General features: G+C 38.9%; 1 protein-coding gene across 1 annotated transcript in view; it reads left to right on the top strand.

Moving 5' to 3' along the window:
• The first annotated feature begins 1,211 nt into the window (after positions 1-1,211).
• The window catches only part of GC (GC vitamin D binding protein), a 42,810-nt gene continuing 22,964 nt past the window's right edge, over positions 1,212-21,057 (top strand). Inside the window, exons 1-4 of the mRNA XM_066280768.1 lie at positions 1,212-1,371; positions 15,944-16,013; positions 17,134-17,266; positions 20,636-20,847. Of these exons, the coding sequence (XP_066136865.1) occupies positions 1,314-1,371; positions 15,944-16,013; positions 17,134-17,266; positions 20,636-20,847 (473 nt within the window). The 5' untranslated portion in view covers positions 1,212-1,313. The remainder of the gene's footprint in view (positions 1,372-15,943; positions 16,014-17,133; positions 17,267-20,635; positions 20,848-21,057) is intronic.

The following is a 21,057-nucleotide window of genomic DNA, read 5'->3' on the forward strand; positions in this document are numbered from 1 at the left end:
CAATATTTCCAATGATCTCAGAGATAAATTTGGAAAGCCAATGAAGAAAATGGTAATAATTAGAATAAGACTAACAGACAACATCAATGCATATTATCATGTGCTTGATGTTATGATAAATCTACACATGGATTATCTTGAATTTACAACAACCTGTGACAAAGGGACTAGGAGTTATCACCACTTTACATGTGAGAGAAATGAGGCTTAGAAAGAAAAAAAAATTTCCCAAGGTTACACAGCCAATAAAAACTGAGTAGGGATTTTACTCTAGAGCCTGTATACCCAACCATTACCTGACTGTTTTTTGAAAAGAGGGCCCCCACAAAGACCAGGAGCTGACTTCATTTCAATGAGTGATTGGACTACACCTGTGCCTCTCTGGGCAAGTCACAGAATCTATCCAGGGCTTTCTTCTCTCTTTTGTAGAACAAGAATATTGAATTCCACATTCTATACGCCTACTGTGAGCTCTCAGATTATACTATCCTAAAACATACTAGTTGTATAGTATTAGTAGAAAGAACTTTAGCTGTGGAAGTTCAAAATTCACCATAAACTTTTGTGATTTGAGGCCAGTCATTTAACCTCTTCAGTTATTATTTGCCTTGCTTCAGGGTTTTTTGTTGTTGTTTTTTTAAATATGTCAGTAGCCTTAAAATTGTAATATAGCACATAAATATAAAATACTATCCCATTATCTTCAATAAATTTTATAGCATTGAAATAATGAATTTGAGCTTTATGATAAATTCGTTTCTCACTCTTTTTTTCCTCGTTATTACTTATGACCCCTAGTCTGCAATATTTTAAGGTGATCTTTAATTGTAGTAGGTTTAAACAGAGAAGGCTAGATGGAGAGAGGGAGAGAGGGAGAGGGAGAGAAAGAGAAATAACTTCCAAGTTCCCATTTACACATGAGAAGGATACAAAATGTCCAACAATACCAACAACAAACACGCATCCCTATAAAGAAGGGGTAAAATGTACCCACCAATACATTAACTAAATTCTAGTAAGAGGCAGCAGTGGAAAATAACCTATGTATACCCTGACTCTTTTGCTGTTTGACAAAGTTAATGATTAAAATCTCCTCGATTTGTTACATTTTCCCCAGGATGTCTGTTTACCTTGATTGATATAATTTTATCTCTGTGGGCCAAGGATGACTGCCCCCTCTTCTGTATAGAGATTAATGATTGATTAGTTCATAGTCAGGAAGCTCAGTAAAAGGGAACCGATGACTTTTGGCTGCACTTTTTCCTAGGTGACTGGCAGGAAACAGGGGTGCTGCGAGACTTGCCGGCAGAAACATGAAGAGGGCTCTGGTTCTCCTGCTTGCTGTAGCGTTTGCGCATGCTCTAGAGAGAGGTAAGACCTCCAGCAGTGTGACCGCTTACAAGAACTCTTACTAGCCTAATTTCCTGTCACCGTTTTAAAAAATTATTCAAAAGGTGAAAAACAGAATAATTAGGGAATATCTTAAAGAGTGAAGAAAGATTCAAAGAGGGATTAATCTGAGCTGAACTGTCACATGTAGTTTTCAACTGGAACAGCTAAGAAATCAAGAAACTCTCATGAAAGAAAGAAAAATTATATAATTTGTCAATTATCCTTCCCTTCTTTTTTGATAACCAAGACCTGGGGAGAATGTTTTGAAATTGAAAATTTTTCAGTTGTTAGAAGATAATGTAAATGGAGGTTGTGATCCACCACTGAGAATTTTTTATTTTAGACTTCAAATTTATAGCCACTGAAAGCATAATATACCATATCAATAACACATGAGGTCCACTGAGATTTTGTTGAGTCTCTTAAAGAAATCCTGTACCTGTAACATTTGAAAATGTGTTGTAGTTTCTAGAATATCACATATAAAAGAATTTAATAATTATGAAACATGATTATTAAAAGATAATTGAGCCCTGGCCAGTTGACTCAGTGGTAGAGCACTGACCCAGCGTGTGGATGTCCTGGGTTCAATTTCTAGTTAGGGCACACAAGGGAAGTGATCTTCTTCACCCCTCCCTCTCCCCCTACTCTCACTCTCTCTCTCTTCCTCTCCCATGGCCATGGCTCAATTGGTCCAAGCACATCAGCCCCAAGCACTGAGAATGGCTCCATGGAGCCTCCACCTCAAGCACTAAAAATAGTTGGTTACAAGCATGGCCCCAGATAGATAGAACATTGGCCCCACACGTGGGTTGCCAGGTGGATCCCAGCTGGGGTGCATGCGGGAGTCTATCTCTCTATTTCCCCTCCTTTCACTTGAAAAAAAAGGGGAAAAAAAGATAATTGAGCTATGTTTTATTAAAATTATTCTTCAAATAGTGTCTTTATCTTTTAGCAATGTTTAAAAATCTTTTTAAATGAAACAAGTTGAAATTATACATAGTAAACAGATTTACGGGAATTTCCCAAGCTTAAAATTTATAATCAGTTTCTATTCACATTTCTGAATAATGTGCTAATGCTTCTAAGGGAGTCTGCGTTCATTCTGCTCTGAGAAATTATTTTCATTTAGTGTCTCCCAAGTAATACATTAGTATTCATATTAGTAAGTTATTTAACCTATGGAATAAAATGTGTATAGCCCAAGAATTATTAGTATTAAATGTGAAATGAATAATCTTACTCCTACTTTATTCTTTCTATATCCACTTTTTTTTTAATTTTACTTTTGTCATTCAAAGTATTTAAAATTTTGTCTCATTCACCAATAGATTCTTAAGTAAACTATGGATCTTTATGTAAGACTATAAAGTCTGAGCTATGTTGGGGTATAAATAAGTAAAATACATTGTATCCCTTATGAGACCTCTGAATAGGCCTCAACCCAAGAAACTCCTAAAGCTTACTCATTTGCCCAAGAATTTTTCTGGGGTAGATCTGAACCTGATCAGTCCTACTGTAGCAGGTTTCTATCGGGATGTTCAAACCAGGAAATCCAATAATGGCTTGGTACAAGAATTAAAGAATTATATGTTATAATGTGGGACATGAGTCACCCCTTTGGACTGCTGATTCAGTAAGTACACATTGCCCGCACCTCAAAAAGTTACAGTGTCCTCTGAGGAATAACAGTGCTCTGCAACCTCTACTTTAACACCCTTCAGCATTCTCTGTCTCTGACAAAATGAATGCTTAAGAAACTCCAGTGAGCTCACTTGAAGGTCTAAACTTCACAATGAACTCTAAGTTACCCAATATGTCTGATGATATTCCTTGAGCATATAAAATACCTTTGTAAGTAATAAACTTTCAGTATTTGAGAATAGTGGTCCTGACCCATCAGTCCTCTATTCTGTAATAGCTGAGTATAACCCAAATACCGAGTCAGTGATGTACCTGGAAGCAGTGCATGTGCCCTCTGGCCAGGAAGTTACAAAGTGTAGGGATTAAAGGAGTTGAGAGAACCTGGGATGGTGGGGATTGGTTAGAGCTGCAGTTCTCCCTGCCTGTTACAGTCCAGACGGCTAACAGACCACCTATAGCATTTGTCTTTTCTAAAGTATATCTCACTCAAGACTCATCTTGGAAAAGAAGGTTTTATGGCCAAACACATTTAAGATATAAGACATACATTAGTCCTTGGTTGGTTCATACAACCAACACAGTTGTTTCCCTAAAGGTTCTGAGAAGTCCTACAAAAAAGAAATCTTACTTAACCCAGAGTTTCCCAAACATATTAGTTTTTTCCTAAATTGCCTATTTACCTTATGGAAGTGTTCTTTGGACAAGGTCAAGTCTCAAATGGATACTGCTGAAGCTCAGCTGAACAGCAGCTCCAGTTGGGCCAGTCCTCTCCTGTCAAACAGCACTGGGGATATCGTTCTCAAACCCTTTAGTACATCTGGGGAGAGAATGCTAAATCTAGATGGTGCCATAAGAAAACACCCACTTTACCCATTGAAAGACAAAATGTTAGTATTTGCCAATTACCTTCACTTGGCTTCTTGCCCCAGGACTGAGATGAACAGAACAATAATCTATAATATATCTTCTTCTCTCCCCCCAAAACAGCAACAAAGGCTGATGATACAGCTATACAGTTGCCAAGAAAATAACACTAATAAGAAATAAATCATTGCAGTTTATAAGAGCCGTTGGCAAGAACAGGGTATTTACTATGAACATTTTTATTTTTGCTTTAAGCATTTCATTCAATATATATATAGTATGAATATATATATTGTAGTAATATATATAGTATTAATATATATTGTAAAAAATATATTGTAGTAATATATATATTGAATGAATATATATATCACTAATATATATACTATATAGATAAATGTATATATATTATATATATATTACTAAATACAATACCAAAAAGCAAGAAAGTCTCCTTTGGGTTTGTGAGTGAGCTAATTTTCCTTCCATTTGCCTTTCAAAACATGCCTAGACAGTGTGGGTTAACCCAGTCTCCCAAGCCACCACCAAAACACCCAGTTTCTCTTTTCTAAGAGTTGCCCACTCCTACATCAGAAACCACTTGAAATATCAAGTTGCCCTAGTTTGATTCAGGACCATAGCTATACTAATGCCAGAAAGAAGTAATTTAGAACAAGTAGATTGCCTCTCCATTTTCCAAAATACTTTTATAAACTTTCTGCAAAACCTACATAATGGTTATTGAGGAGGTGCATAGAATGTGAGAACCACATGGCAAAAAGAAGACAGCCAATGTAAAGATCTATAAGTGAGTTTCAAGCAGAAGAACCTCAGGTGCTAAAGTCCTGAGCTGGGAACAAGCATGGCTTGATCCATGTTCACAAAAAAACTGGGGTAAAAGCATGTAAGAGGCTTAGACAAGAGCCGGCAGGAAAAAGAGCTGAAGCCAGAGAGGTAGTTAACTTTACCATCAAAGACAACATTAACGTCCCTGGAAATCAATAACAATGTCACACATCATTGTTGGGAGGTGCGATGCCAGGCATGCACTCATCATCATGTGTGTGGAATAGGGGTTAGTGTGCATATTCTTTAAAAAGCCACAAGATTAATCTCTATAGGAAGGAGATGGAGAAATCCTTAAAAAGAATTGATTATGCTTTCCACCAGTATTTACAGTCACCTAACTTTATTCTGCCCACTGCTATCCTTTCTTTTCTCCAATTTTCCCCCGTTCACTGCTCCAGCCACACTGGCCACCACACTCTATGTACTCTGCACTGTGGGGCTTTGCATGAGCTCCTCCCTCCTCTTAGACCACTGCCAACATCCAATTGGCTCCCTTCTTCACTTGCTTCAGGTGTCTGCTTCAAGTTCACATATAGAGAAGGAGTCCTTACTTAATTTATCTCAAATAACACCTACTATTCCATGTTTTCTTCTATCCCCTTACTATGCTTTTATTATTTTTTTAGCATTCATCATCTTACCTTATCACAAGCTGTTCATTTGTTTTTTATAACAAATTAAAATTTAGAATGTGGCCCTGGCAGGCTGGCTCAGTGGTAGAGCATCGGCCCAGCATGTGGACGTCCCAGGTTCAATTCCCAGTCAGGGCACATAAGAGAACTGACCATCTACTTCTCCAGCCCTCCCCTTCTCCCTTCTCTCTCTCCCTTTCTCTTTCTCTCTCTTCTCCTCCCACAGCCATGGTTCAAATGCTTCAAGCAAGTTGGCCCTGGCTGCTGAGGATGGCCCCATTGAGCCTCTACCTCAAGTGCTAAAAATAGCTCCATTGCAAGCATGGCCCCAGATGGGCAGAGCATCAGCCCCAAATGGGAGTTGCTAGGTGGATTCCAGTTGGGGCATATGCAAGAGTCTGTCTCTCTATCTCCCCTACTCTCACTTGCAAAAGAAGAATAAATAAGTAATAAATAAATAAATAAATAAATAAATAAATAAATGTAGAATTTTGGCAGAACCAGAGTTTTATGCCAATGACTTAGGTTTACAAAGACAATGTTATCACTGCTTTGCTGCCTCTTTTTGAGATACCTCAAATAAGAATCTTTCACTCAAGACCAAGTATAAGAGAAATAACCAGTCACTAGCACCGATGAAGTGGGGACTGAGTGAAATTCATGCTGCCTACCATGGATTATCCATAGCTGGTCCATACACCAGTTCATTGCTATCCCACAAAAATGGCTCTATATTGTAACTTCTCTTTTTACCTGATACCATACAGATGAATCATTTATGCTCAAATATGTAGAGCACTTTTGAATTTTTAAATTTATTTTTATTATCCATATTCAATCATTTCCACATTTTATAAATTTCAACCTTGAACCAGATCAGCTTTGTGCATAGCATTCTACTGTAAAAACCTCCTCAAACCCTTTTGCTTCTCCCTTTCACCTCCTGCACATGCCTGGTGCTCCAGGACTGCGAGCACCACCTCTCAAACCTGTTTCCACTGACATTTTCATACATGGTCCTCATCCAAGCCCTGTTCCTCGTTACCTGGATATTATAATGGCTTTCTAACCTAATCCCTTTCTCCCATCTCTTGCCCAACCAATCCACATTATTAAAATACAATTTAAAAATTGAAATAATATGACAAATGGAGTCCATAAATGAATCGATTACATTTTTAAAATCAAGAGTACCCTTGTGAGATTACTGAAATGCAGGTTCAGCCTGTGCAGCTGGCTGGTGGGATTCCAGGGAGCAGGCTGTCTGATACGAATTCATCCCACTTCTAATCTGTGTTCAGAGTCACCTGATTTTGGGTGTGACCTTTGTCTTAAATATTAATGAGTGCGTGGTAGGCAGAATGAGGTTCCTCCAAAAATGTCTACATCCTAATGTCCAGAAACTATGAATAGGTTAGGACACATTGCAAAAGTGAGTTAAGGTTGCAGCTGGAATAAAGGTGGCTAATAAACTGACCATAAAGTAGAAAAATAGCCAGTTTATCTGGATGGGACCAATGTAGTCACAACAGTCTTTGAGGCGAAAGACGAAAGTGGAGGAGGGTCAGAGGGAGCAAGTTGTGACTGAAGAGAAAGGGCACAGAGAAACGTAAAGTTGCCAGCTTAGAAGATGAAAGAAGAGGCCTGGAGCCAAGGAGCGTAGGCCACTTCTAGAAGGTAAAAAAGGCAAGAAAATTGATTTTCCCTTAGAGTTCTCAGGAGGAACACAGCCTGGCTGACACATTGATTTTAGCCCATCAAGACCTGTGCCTGACTACCCAATAGAACAGTAAGGTACTAAAATCTATTTGGTTTAAGCCACTAAACTTGTTACAGTAGCAATAGAAATGTGATACAATATGTTTCTAGGTCTTGTGGCTGGCAGGGACTTCCTGAAGAAAAGGAGCATTGACACAAGGCATCTCACTGTAGACAGACAACCATTTTATCAGCCAGATCCAGGGAGAGTTGTCCAGGAGATGATGGGATTACATATCAACTAATTTCCCTGCTACCTAGAAGTTTTCTATTTTTACTTCTGTTTCAAATTCTTCTGAACAGGAATAATGTAACCCACCACCAGAGATGAAGACTGGAAGAAATAATACATCCATACCACAATGATATATAAAAATCTGATACTACATTTTATGACTGGATTTTACTATAAGAAGAGCTGTTAATATTTATTACATGTTTACCAGATGTTAGGCAGGAAATGTACTAAGAATTTTTTTATATATATTAACATATAGCACAGAACAGTCTTATTAAACCCAAGATTACTCTTCTGTGATACAGCTGTGAGCTGGTCATTCCCCTATATGAATATAGTTCAACAGATAACCCATTACCTTAAAAAATAAGAGAAAATTTGACTATCAAGTTTCTCTGAGTTTAAGTGCCGTACTCTAGTTTCTTTATTGGTCTAGTCATTATCCTCTAGATATGACTTGTGATTTTCCAACTTCAGATGTATCTTCCTGCTGTCCTTCCACTTAAAATTCCTCTCCTAATTAATTTACTCCTGTTGAAACCCTACCCATAATTCATGGTCCACTTCAAGTATAGCTCCTTTCATGAAAGCCGTCTTCCATTCTAAAATTTCATAGTGCTTTGTTTCCTTCTTTTCTACGGCAATGATCAATATTGGTGTTGTACACTTATCTCTGCTCTCAGACTTCCTTTCCTTAAGTATTTGTGCAGTGGTGGGACAAAAATAATTTAGCAACCAGTTCTCTGCCCTAATGATGCTTTTAAGTATAAAAAAAGATATACTGAGAAGTAGTTTATTATTTCATGCATATAACACTTAAATGATACACAAAACTAGATTATGTTATAGAAAGAGTTGTAAAATATTAATGAAAAAATATTAAATAATACTTGTCCAAAAACAATAAAATCGTTATTTAAGATATTTCCAATGACAACTTGTCACCCCTTGGTTGTTTGGTACTTTTTCTCTTTATGTTATATGTTTGTTTACTGAAGTAACAAATGTGAGGGAATTAAAATGTAGTATTTCATAAAAGGTATAATGAGTTTTATGAAATGAATAAATATTAGAAGCATAGTTCCATCAAATTTTTTTCACCCATGGACAGAATGAACATTACTATGGGTGCTTAGAATACACTGTTGCACAGATGAATGTTAAAAAAGAGTAAGGAATGTAAATTTGTGATTTACACATTGGGGGGCTGCCCAGGCGCCCACCTTAAAGTGAACCCTGATTACAAGTGCCACTTTAATAACTGGTTTGCTGTACTCAACAAAAAATTAGGTATTGGTTCTGCCAAACCAGTGCAAACTGGCTGAATCCCACCACTGTATCCATGGCTTTAGAGTTTTCTTTTGTATGGGACCTTGTTCCTGGCATATGGTCAATAGGAATTTATCCCATGTATATGTGCAACAATAGTCACAAACCCACTTGACTTAGCTAATAGTAATAATTGACAAATATTTGCTGTTTGCTGTGGAAGGGGCAGGCATTGTTCTAAGCATTTTACATATACTAACCAATTTAATCCTCACAACAATCATACAAGATACAATTGTATCCATTTTACAAATGAGAAGACCAAGGAGGAACAGAGAAGATAAGAAACTTGCCCTTGGTCTCACTACTAGCAGGGATTCAAAACTAAGTAGCCCGGATCCAGGATCTCATTATTAAATCATAAAACACAGCCTCCCAGGGTATGTTTTCTTTGGCCTTCATAGTTAAGGACCAGCAAAGTGCCTTTGAAGTTTAACTTCATCTGTCGTCAACATTTAAAATCTGAAGAATTCATACAAAAACCTAGATTTTTAGGTTCACCAGAGTAGATGAGACAATTGGGCCAGATTTTAACAAGGCAACAACAATGGCCTGGAGATAATTATGATTGCCCATTTTTGACTAGAACCATGGAAACAACGCTGGGCATTTTTCTTTCTTCACATGGATCAAATGTTAAGTTATGCAGTTCCTAGATCCAAGGACATGAGAGTTTGCCGTCCTTAGTGTCTTGGATATTGTCCAATAATGAGTCTTCTGTTTCTCTCTGGGACTTAGTAATTATAAAATTATATTCCATTAAGGAAAAAAGGTTGTTAGCACTTCAGCATAACAATTACGCACTAAAGAATTGTTTTGGCCTTGTAAAATGTTTATACAAATAGTATTATTAATAATACAGAAGAATGATCACTAACATTTAAAAAGAAGATTCCATTTACAAAATAATGCCATTGTGGTAAACTGTTGGACTTAAAAATGCATTTAAATGTCTTAAGAGATCTTGACAAAGATCATGTATAATAATGGAGACAGATAGTGATAAATGTATATAATACATCCTTGCCATTGGGTTAACTGTATAGATGGAAATCATGCAATTTTAATAGCCATTTTGTGTAGATTGATAGGAAAAGAAAATTATCTGTGTACAATATTTTCTGAATATTTTAATTAAGAGCTAGAGTGCATAACTAGCCAATGACACCGCTGGTGTGGTGGTATCGTGCAAGATCCCCATAACTAGCCAAGGAAGCAGAATTATCACTACTTCCTGTTTATATCACCTCAAATGTGTACACTATGGAATTAGGACTTTGCCTTTCATTATCTCTTCAGATTTTATAATAAATGTTTAATAAATTGGCTGTTTGAAAATTCATGTGTATCCTGAATTCTACCAGGCATGCAGGACCTAAAAATATGATCTTTGCACTAACAGAATTTTTATAGAAAGTAAGACAATTTTGCTTAAAAGAAACAATTAGCATTGGCCTCCTTTCTAAGCAAATGCCTAGTGGGTATGACTATATGTCCCTGTCTATATAAAGACCAAAGCACTGGACTGAGACTTTGGGCCAACCTGGTCACCTTTTGATTTGCAAGGTTTAACAATCCCTGAAAGCTTATTTTAAAAGGGGAGGGGGGATATAAAGAGGAAATAAACTTTTCCAAAACTAGTAATTATAAATTAAAATTTCAGAAGGACAGGAATAATAAAGTACCTTTCAATACCATAAACAGAATAATACTAATTCTCAAACTCAGAGACAAAATATGCTTAAAAAGTTAATGTTGTTTGCTTATTTGGAAGTTAACACAATTATTCCATAGAAACAATTTAAATGCAGAGATGAAGTTCTTAAAGTGACATACAAAATTGTGAATTAAATACTATAGTAAAAACAATGTAACTACGGATCTTATAAAATTTTTGTGATTGAGATGATATGTATTGATACAATATTTGGAATAGCACCTGCCTAGTTGTTGGTACTCAAATGTGAACCATTATCATGATATTACTTATTTTTATATTGCTTTAAAAACTAAGCCCTGCAATGCATTCTAAGCTTCCAAGTAAGGATTCAGGGGACATCACCTGCACCCATCTCAAGGGTGAAAGAAGGACACTTGCTCCCTTATTTTCACCCCTGCAAATGCACTTATTGGTGACAAAGAGTCCAATTTATGAAGGGAACAGGAGGGAATGAGATGCATGGAAGAAGACTGCCTCCTTTAGGACTTGGGTGATTGTATCGTCTCTGTAGACAACTACCCATGGCAGACCCACAGACATTAGTTTGAGTGACAACTAGGCCATTATTGCAACTGTAATTTCTGGGCATCTGACTCATTTGCCCTGTATTTCTTATTATTTAAAAAAAAATCAAGTTCTAAAAAAAAAGCCTAATTTGTTTCACTGATTGCATATTAAGAGGTCGTTTAATTTCTTCTAGATTAATTTGCAGATGTCATCTAGATCTCTAGATTTAGTATATAAAGTATTTCATTTCTTCCCATTGATGCAAACTCAGAAAATTCCACCCCTGCCTGCAAACATCAATATCCATATGAAAAACCAGATTAATGTTTCATATTAGGATTTAAAACATCAATAAAGATGAAACAAAAAAAAGCCTCAAAATAGAATAAATGTTCATTTGATTGCCACTTTTTCTTTGACAGTGTTTTCAGTGATACAGTCATAATTTTCATTATCTCCAATAATCAGGTCAGCTTCATAAACCAGCCCATCAGTGTTTAATTTCGCAAGTAAAACCATTACTCTGAAGCCACCAAAATGTAGTCTGAGTATCTGAATAAGCACTGAGACAATAATCTTAAAAGATAGTTTTTTAAAAGAAGCAAAAACAAATCTTCTGACCTTTTGTGATGTAGCTGAACCTGTCTGTGTAGGATAGAAATAAAAATGCCAAAGAAATTAAATTGCAAAAATACAAAATGCCCAACAGAGCTTTAAAACCCCAGATTCTTCAGAACACAATTGGAAAACAGTAATTTAAGACAACTACTAGCATTCTGTATAGACATGTATTCAATTCAATGTTATTTAGGGTTCATCAGTTGCTCTTGGTATACAAACAGCTTTTCTAGGGGACTGTGTTGGTATTAGAATGACAATAGTTAAAGCATTCAAAATACCTTTGTAAAGTTTGTACCAAAACAGTAAGTATCTTATTGTCTATCCCCAACAAATAGGAAGTTTCATGATGGCAGGGATGTGTCATTTTGCTCCCCATTTACATAGTCACTACTGAGCCCAAGGCCTAACACAGAGTAAGTCTTCTAGAAATGCCTGCTGCGTGTACAAATGGACACTGTCAGCTGTGTTGGGAGAGGTGAGTTACATGAAACACTAAAGGTTTTCCAAAAGTAAACCAATTGTTTTTTTAAATCCAGACCTAGATGCCACTTACCAGAATGTTTTGCAATACGGATAGAAATGAGACATGCTATTGCAAAAAGCAAAAAGTCTGTTCATGAAACTTGTAAACATTTAGTGCTCAGAGGTCACCGTGTCACTAAGATTATGCCAATATTTACTAGGGCCATGTCAAAGTCCAGATCACCCTCTTCATAACCACATGGCCCATTAAAGAACAGAGTATGTCATTTATAATGCACTCAAGATGGAATTTAATTGTATAAACCAAAGTAGGCTCAACTGGAATGAAAAAAAATGTATTAAGCAGTATTCTATGGAGAGAGAAATCAATTTATAATAATCACACTGCAAATTAACTTCAGCATTTATTGGCTGTTGGAAGGTGAGGAAATGATTATTAATACATTTGTCTAGGCTTGTAAGCTGTATATGTTCTCTTTGAATAAATGAATAAATGAATTTTTTAAAAATCAGAAAGACATTTCAAGTAGTCCATCTGCAAGTTGCACGGTGCAACAGCCTCCTCTGCAGGTCAGCTTTGCAAGCGCAGTTTTACCCTCCTATTCACATTCTGAATTTTCTCAAAGCCATCTTTTCAGTTTCTTCCTTGCTTCTGTCATGCTCAAGGTTAATTGTTCCAGTAAAAACGGTTTCAAAACCATTTTAAGTTTTACGTAGTCAATCAAGCTTTCCGTTTTTCTCTAATAACTTTGCATTCTCGCTAAAGCACTACATAACACCTGTGGATTCTAACATATCGGTGCAAACACAAGTATAGGTGTAGTTGATTTAATTAAAGCTGTTGAACAAGGGATAATCTGTAGTGGCCATTTACACTATTTCAAATGTACTCACACATTTCTGTAACACGTGGAATGAAACCACCTTTTTTGCTGAAGTGAGAAATCTGAATCTGAAAGGCTAGAAACAAATTAGTTCTTAAAATGTTCATCTGAAGTCCCTCATATGAATACACGCTTCTAACTCTGAATGTCATCGAGTAATCACCATAAACAGTATTAACAAAAATAACCTCTGCAGTTTTATAGGGAGATTTTGTTAAACAAAGTTAGCTCCTGTGTATTAAAAAGAGAAAAGGCATTTCTATTACAGCAATGTTTTGTAAACATAGTAAGCTTTGGGGAGGGGGGAGAAGGTTCTATATAATTTCTTACTACTTCTAAAAGGGATTATTTTGTAATCCTTTGGAAGTGGTCATAAAGGGTAGGGGATAGAATCTTGTACTAAAATCAGGACTCTTTCATATATATGGCTATTTAATCTCCATTTGAATATTTCCAGTGACAAAACAAATTCACTTCTCCAAGAAGCTGTTCATCATTTTAGTTAATATTTAGACAGGATGACAGTCAAGTTCTTGCATTGAACCAAGATCTCCTCCCAGCAGTTTTCCCTAGCTCTCCCTCAGGAGCAACGTAAAACACCTCCGTAGACATCCTAAGGTTACAGCTCTTTACCCCCCCCCCCCATAGTCTAATCTCCAGTCTCACAAAATACCATTAATGATTAGTGGAAATTTTCTACCTTATTTTGACCTTTTGAAACTGAGACAATATCCAATCATATAAACTAGTCAATAAATTCCAGGAAGTGTGCTAGATTTGAAAGTTCTCAGATATAACAGAGGTTTGCTGTGAGTGGTTTTTTGTACTCTACTGACTGTTAACTTTATCAGTCCTACTGTGTTTGTCCTAGTTTCCAGGATAAGGTGAGATCTGAACTCTTCTATGGGCTCTTCTTTGTAATTTTAATGGTATTTGAATTGGTCCCTTATTACAAAGTGCTGCTTAAAAATGTCTTTGCCCTTAATTCTGACTCTGCATCTTAGTGCTATACTTTGAGTTGTCTCCCTGAAAGACATAAGGTGCAGCGGCTTCCTCTACAGGTAGTTTTCCCCAGCAAAACGAACAAATCCTACTGAGGATCTATTTTATAAGAAGAAAAAATAAAGCCTCTCTAGCCTGAATCCAACCACCAGCATCCTTTACTCCAAACCACAGAACAACAATTTCTCCCCTCATTGCTGTAAAATCACTCTTCCACAGCACTGTAACTGTTAGGGAGGCGAGGGCATTTTGGGTGTTAAAAGGCATGACAGCAATTGCCACCACCTGAGATGAATTTTCTAATATTCAAAGCCAGGCAGATAAGTCACTCAAGGTTAAAACCACTTATCTCAGAACAGAAACTGAGCCATTTATATACTTCTTACATTTTTTTTTGAAAGATAGAGCACTGTACAGTGTTGGAAAATTTTCTAAACTTATTTGCATAGATGACACATGAGGGAAGAAAGAAGACTGGCTCCCTTCCGGGTGTCCAGCCCACCGCATACATAACAGGTGTCTGGAACGAGTGGGTCTCACGAGCAATAGAAAACCGCCCTCCTCCTGAGCAAACTAGCTCTTCCCAGTCTCTTGAGTGGACTGAAGAGAAAGGTCTGTGATTTTTCTGGTCACTCTCAAATTAAAGGCCTCTGGTCCCTTTGAGCCTCAAAATGACCAACTCATAACAGTCATGGGAATATCGATTTGTGTTTAACAGTCAAAAATTTGTAAATGCTCTTAAAGGTGAAGCTATTCCCCAGGATCAAGCCACATCAGTCCTGTTACCTGCGGGGTGAAAGGGAATATGTACACTTCCCTCTCTTTTTCTCTGCCCTCTCTCTTCTCCTTCCACCCTGTCTGTGGGCCCAGGGAAGGAAGAATCCTGCTGAAGGGGAAAGCGGCAGCAAAACCTAAGTTAGTGGGCAGCTTAGTGAGCTAGTGCCGTTTCCTCTGGTTTTGAAAGATGCTCAGTGCCGATTCTTTTTTAATGTGGCTTCTTTGGAGATCTCTTTCTCAGCATTCCTAGAGGTCTCTCACATCTAGCCGGCACCTTAAGGCTTTCCTCTGGCCCTCTGATTTTCACACATCCCGCCTCTGCACAGGGGCGTCCCGCTGTTGGCGGCCCACCGCCCTCTGGGGAACCGTCGCGGGTGGGGGAAGCGCGTAAGACGACTCCAGGCCAGCTGGTTCTCCTGCCTGAGCCATGGCAGGTCCACAAGCCACAGCACAGCTTCCTGTCACAGCCCTCTCCTCTGTTGCCTCAGACCACAGACCACGGAGTCCACCCCTTAACCCATTAGAATTCTCTAGTCTGAGTCAAACACCTCTCCACTGTACCCCAGACTCCAAGGGTCACCTATCAAAGTCTCTGAGTGTTTTCCTTGATGTCGCTTTCACTACACTTGAAATGAGGGGAAGTGCTCCCCCCGTTTCCCAAATCCACCACAGTGCCAATCTCCAAAACATTTTGCTTAATTTTCATCTTTTTCACCAGCTGAATTCATAGCTTTCCGATAGCGTCCAGAGATGGGTAAAAGAACAGTCCGCACACACTCCCTTTAGAGACCTGCATAAGTGGATCCAGCTCTTCACTTCACAAGGTAGACATACTTTCTGTTTAGTTTTTTGTTCTTGTTCCTTTCACGGCTTTATGTAAAACCAAGATAAAGAAATGAGGGACAAAATGTCCCATGTTAACGTTATTATAAAGGTGGGACCCAAGAGAATGACTATCACATCAACAAGGTTCTAAACCACCAGTTGGGATAGATCATTTGATTTGTTTACTTTCAGTATCAGTTCACTTTTTTTCTGCTGTCCATTAACATTTATAGCACACCATAAAATTCGGATCCATTTTTATAAAACAGCTAGGAAGGCACCAAAAAATGGAATTGCATACAGAAAATGTTAGTTTCACCATAGATAAGTCCTGTGAAGAACCCTTTATACCTGCGCCTTTAATGCAACATTCATTAAAAGATAATAGGTACAAAATTTCCTATTTATTGGTTCCTAGGCCGAGATTATGAGAAGGATAAAGTCTGCAAGGAACTCGCCAATCTCGGAACAGATGACTTCACATCTTTGTAAGTATAAGGTAGAAGCACCCTCTTGGTTACTTGACCTTGAATGATACTGCATATAAGGTAACTTCAGTTCAGCCTGAAGGGCTAAACAGATTTCTGCTAAGATTCACAGGATAGAGCCCAGGGTCAATGTAGGCAGAAGAGTCAGGCAAATGGAGGACACCCAAAGATTCTCACTGAACTATATAGTTATTTTGGTCTAAGAATTTGTTGCTGGGCCCTGGCCAGTTTGCTCAGGGGATAGAGCATTGGCTCAGTGTATGAATGTCCCAGGTTTTTCTTTTTTTAATTTTTATTTATTCATTTTAGAGAGGAGAGAGAGAGAGACAGAGAGAGAGAGAGGAGAGAGAGACAGGGGGGAGGAGCTGGAAGCATCAACTCCCATATGTGCCTTGACCAGGCAAGCCCAGGGTTTCAAACCGGCGACCTCAGCATTTCCAGGTCTACGCTTTATCCACTGCGCCACCACAGGTCAGGCTGAATGTCCCAGGTTTGATTCCCAGTCAGGGCACACAAAAGAAATGACCATCTGCTGCTCTCCCCTTCCCACTCCCTCTTCTCTCCCTCTTCCCCTCCCTCAGCCAGTGGCCCCAGGAACTGAGGATAGCTCACTTGGTCAGACACTAAAAATAACTCAGTTTATTTGAGCAATGGCCCCAGACGGTAGTTGCTGGGAGGATCACAGTTAGGGCATATACAGGAGTCTGTCTCTCTATCTCCCCTTTCCTCACTTAAAGAAAAATAATTAATTAAAAACATTTTGTTACTGGTATGTTTATTAATGAGTCAAAAGAGAATAAGCATAGTTTTCTAAGGTAAATTAAAATGCAAATAGTACATGCAAGGACTGGCAGAGGCAACAGTACAGAGCAGATTCATTTAGGGAGGAGAGGAAAGAACAGGAGGCTGGTCTGATGGAACCCTCAAGTCCAAATCTATTCTTTACCAGATCGATTTGCCTCAAGCAAAAACTAAACAGCAACCTCATATTCCTTTCATTAGTCAAGAAAACATGGGCAATATTCCTTTAAAAAAAACTAAACAGATTTTTATATTTTAAATGAACAACTATGGGAAAAGATAAATTCTAATTCATATATTGACTTTATTTCTCCTTCAGAGCAATGGTCCTATACAGCAGAAAATTTCCCAGTGGAACATTTGAACAGATCAGCCATCTTGTGAAGGAAGTTGTCTCCTTGACAAAAACCTGCTGTGCTGAAGGGGCCGACCCTGACTGCTATGACAACAGGGTAGGTTTGCGTGGCCTAGCCATGTCTACAGTGGCCCACAGAAGGAAGCCAAGATAGGCCTTCATGCCGCATCTCAGGGAAATCCGAGACAGCAACTCCACCTAGTACAATTTGGGGAGAAATGTGAAGCACATTATCCTAGAGTCCAGGTTTATTCTAGCATAACAAATCAATTTTGTCCATTAGTCCTACAGGTTCAAATGAAAAAACTGAAAAGCAGTTTTATTTATTTTTTCCTAAGTGAGAAGTGGGAGGCAGAAAGACAGATTCCAGCAAGCGCCCTGACCGGGATCCACCCAGCAAGCCCCCATGGGGTGATGCTCTGCCCATCTGGGGCCGTTGTACTATTGCTCCTCAACCAAGCTATGTTAGCGCCTGAGGCTGGGCCCTGGAGCCATCCTCAGCACCTGGGGCCATCTTGCTTCAACTGAGCCTTGGGTGCAGGAGAGGAAGAGAGAGGGATAGAAGGGAGAGGGGGAAGGGTGGAGAAGCTGATGGGTGCTTCTCCTGTGTGCCCTGACCAGAAATCAAACACAGGACATCCAAACACCATGCCAATGTTCTACCACTAAGCCAACCAGCCAGTGACTTTAAAAATAAAATTCTAATCTATTTTAGATATCTTAAAAGTTTACCTATACCTTTATCATGCCAAGCCTGGTACTGACTGACCCAGAACAATTTAGTGATGGCCTCAAATTAATTTAAAAAGTTGCCCTACACACACAGGACAAGCACTCATCTGCTTCTCCACCATTCCCTCTCTCCTTTCTCTCTCTTTTTCTTCCCCTCCTGCAGCCAAGGCTCCTTTGGAACAAAATTGGCCCTGGGAGCTGAGGATGGCTCCATGGCCTCAGCCTCAGGCACTAGAATGGCTCTGGCTGAAACAGAGCAATGCCCCAGATGGGCAGAGCATCGCCCCCTGGTGGGCTTGCCGGGTGGATCCCAGTCGGGCGCATGCAGGAGTCTGTCTCTGCCTCCCCGTTTCTCACTTCAGAAAAATACAAAAAAAAAAAAAAAAAAAAAAGACAAGGAAGGCTCTTCGCAGCCTGGCCCCACTACTCCCAATTCTCACTCTTCTCTCCCTCTAAGAGAGTATTTGCCAACCATATCAAAATTCTTTTCCTTGCATGTTTCATAGTCACCGTACTTTCACACAGGAGATTCTGTCTGATTACCATTTCTGCTTAAATGTTGTAATAGTTTCATGAAACACATTTTGATTTTGGAGATTTTAAAATGTGAAAAAGAATGCTTAGTGTTTATTATATTCCAGTTTCAGAGGTATTAAGGTCTTAGAATTGATTAAATATGCTGTGTCTGGGGGGAAAACAAAAGTTGCCCCATATACATAAAATATTAGTTTGGGGTTTTCTTTCCTGAAGTATATATGCAGAAATTGAAATGCTGAAATGACAGGGCTCAAAATATAGATGGTAGCTGAAAAAGGTGAAACCACACATTTTTAGCAATTTTCTAATGTAGTCATCAGGCCTGATGCAAACAGCATTCAGATGCATCTTGATAAAGGACTCTAAGATAAGTATTTCCCTGTTTAAGCCTGGAGCAATTAGCCTGCAGAAACATTGCTCCAAAGATCTTATTAGACCAGCGATTTTTTTCAGCTGCAAGAATTTTTAATGCCTGACTATTTAGTTAGGGGCACTGACTTCTTTGCTGTTAGACTGTTAAACTTAAAAAAAAAATGACAAAAGCTAACACAATAATAGCTGTCTGGTGTGAATGAATCAAAATTATACCTTTTTTTTTTTGTCAGATCGGCAAAAAGTGTATCTTTTGGTGTGCTGCAGAATTTTAATAATTAGTTTATGTGTGTCATGAGATAAAAAAAGGTTGAAAATCTTTGCCTTAGACTATAATCTGTATAACTATTACTCTTACCATGAATTGCTTTATGTGGCCTTTATCTATCTTTTAAGAATTTTATCATCATTTTCTCCCATCACTAAGTTCATAAACAACCATCATTTCAAGCTGACCTCCTGAACCACCTTAAGACAAACAAGCATCAAACTACCAACCATGATCAGAGTAACAGAACACATTTTATGTGACATATTGGCCAACCTCGTGCCCTGATCAGAGAGGAGCTGCAGGGTTGGACTGACAGGTCACAGGAGAACAGAGATAGCACTGACAGTTTTTTACATACCACCTTCCTCTTTCCCCGGCTTAATCGAAGCATTCTTTAGAAAATGTGTTGACTCTTTTTCTTTTTAAATTTCTTTTTTTGATAGCAAGTAAAAATAATAATAAACAACCAGGAGAGTTGACAGAGAAAGAACTGGAATGGGAGAGGAGAGTCACTGAAAAGAGAGGGTTCTTAAGGACGCCTCGGTTCTGAGTCTGACAGAGGTAGACGCAGAGAGGGTGTGAGATGCTGACTTTTACATGACTAAGTCTTCATGTTGCTTTTCTTCACTGATAGGAAAGATCTTCAAAAGTTTTCCCTTGATAAGATGACTAACCTGTAATATAAGTGTAAGGATTTCAAAATACCTTTTCCCATGTGAATCCCCCAATACTATTTTCCATGATGACCGTTTCTATGCCACATTATCATTCCCAATTCTTTCTCAAAAAAGCATTTTGTTACTGCAATTGCATTGGCGGTCCTCTTACCCTGGGCTCAGCCTGCCCACCTGTGTCAGTGTGTCGGTGTTGAGGCAGTAGGTTAAGTTGTATCAGTGGTTTTCAACTCGTGCTACACAGGAGAGTAAGTTTCAGGGATAAAAACAGGTCCAAAGGCCTCATCTCTGACCTACTGTTTCACAATTTCTGTGTCGGGCAGCCCAGGTGTTTTTTATTTTTATCTAGTGTTAGATTCTGATGCGAAAGTGGGCTCAAGAACTGCTAGGTGAGAGAATGCAAACCAGTGGAGAAGGCTGACGCAGGTAACAAGTCTGCTCACGTAACAAAGGGAGGGGAGGAAGGCAGGGGCCCTCACTCTCTATGGGGTGTTTGCAGCAGAGGTCAACTAGGAGGTCATTTCAGAGCTTTTCGAAATGGCCTCCCTTATCCTCAGAGATGTTAATATCCCCGTGGAGAAACACTGGGCCAGAGGATGAAGCATTCAGTGCCTGCAATCAAACACAGCCCATTTACTAATGAAGGTTCAGTTTGCACCCCAGTCTGAGGAAAGTCATTTACTAACATAAATAAGACTGTGGACTCATCCATAGCTGCTTGCCCTGTTGACAAATCACCTCATGGCACCTTTGGCATGAACAATTCGTCATTGAGGAGAATTTTAAATTTTAAGACTAAAGCCGTGACGCTGAATGGAGAACTACAAGCCGGGAAACGTGTACGTACTTGAGTTTAGTTGTTTTTGTTCTCTCTTTCCAGACGTCAGCATTGTCTGCTCGGTCCTGTGAAAGCGACTCTCCGTTCCCAGCACACCCCGGGACGGCCGAGTGCTGTGCCAGAGAGGGCCTCGAGCGGAAGCTCTGCATGGCCGCCCTGAAGCACCAGCCACAGGAATTTCCTACCTACGTGGAGCCCAGTAACGATGAAATCTGCGAGGCTTTCAGGAAAGATCCCAAAGAATTTGCAGACCAGTAAGTTGCTTTCATCACGAGTAGAACTTTAAGGCAGAAAATACCAGAAATGCATCTAATCTAACCCCCTGCTCGATACAGACACCTCTTCTACAGCAACCTGGACCACTTCCAATAACGAGAACTTGACTTTTGTCCAGGACAGCCCATCTCTCTCACCGTCTGTGGTAGTCAATGCCTTTCTCAGAGCTAAGAATCTCCTTCCCCAAA

Source organism: Saccopteryx bilineata, chromosome 5, assembly GCF_036850765.1.
Source record: "Saccopteryx bilineata isolate mSacBil1 chromosome 5, mSacBil1_pri_phased_curated, whole genome shotgun sequence".
Taxonomy (NCBI): Eukaryota; Metazoa; Chordata; class Mammalia; order Chiroptera; family Emballonuridae; genus Saccopteryx; species Saccopteryx bilineata.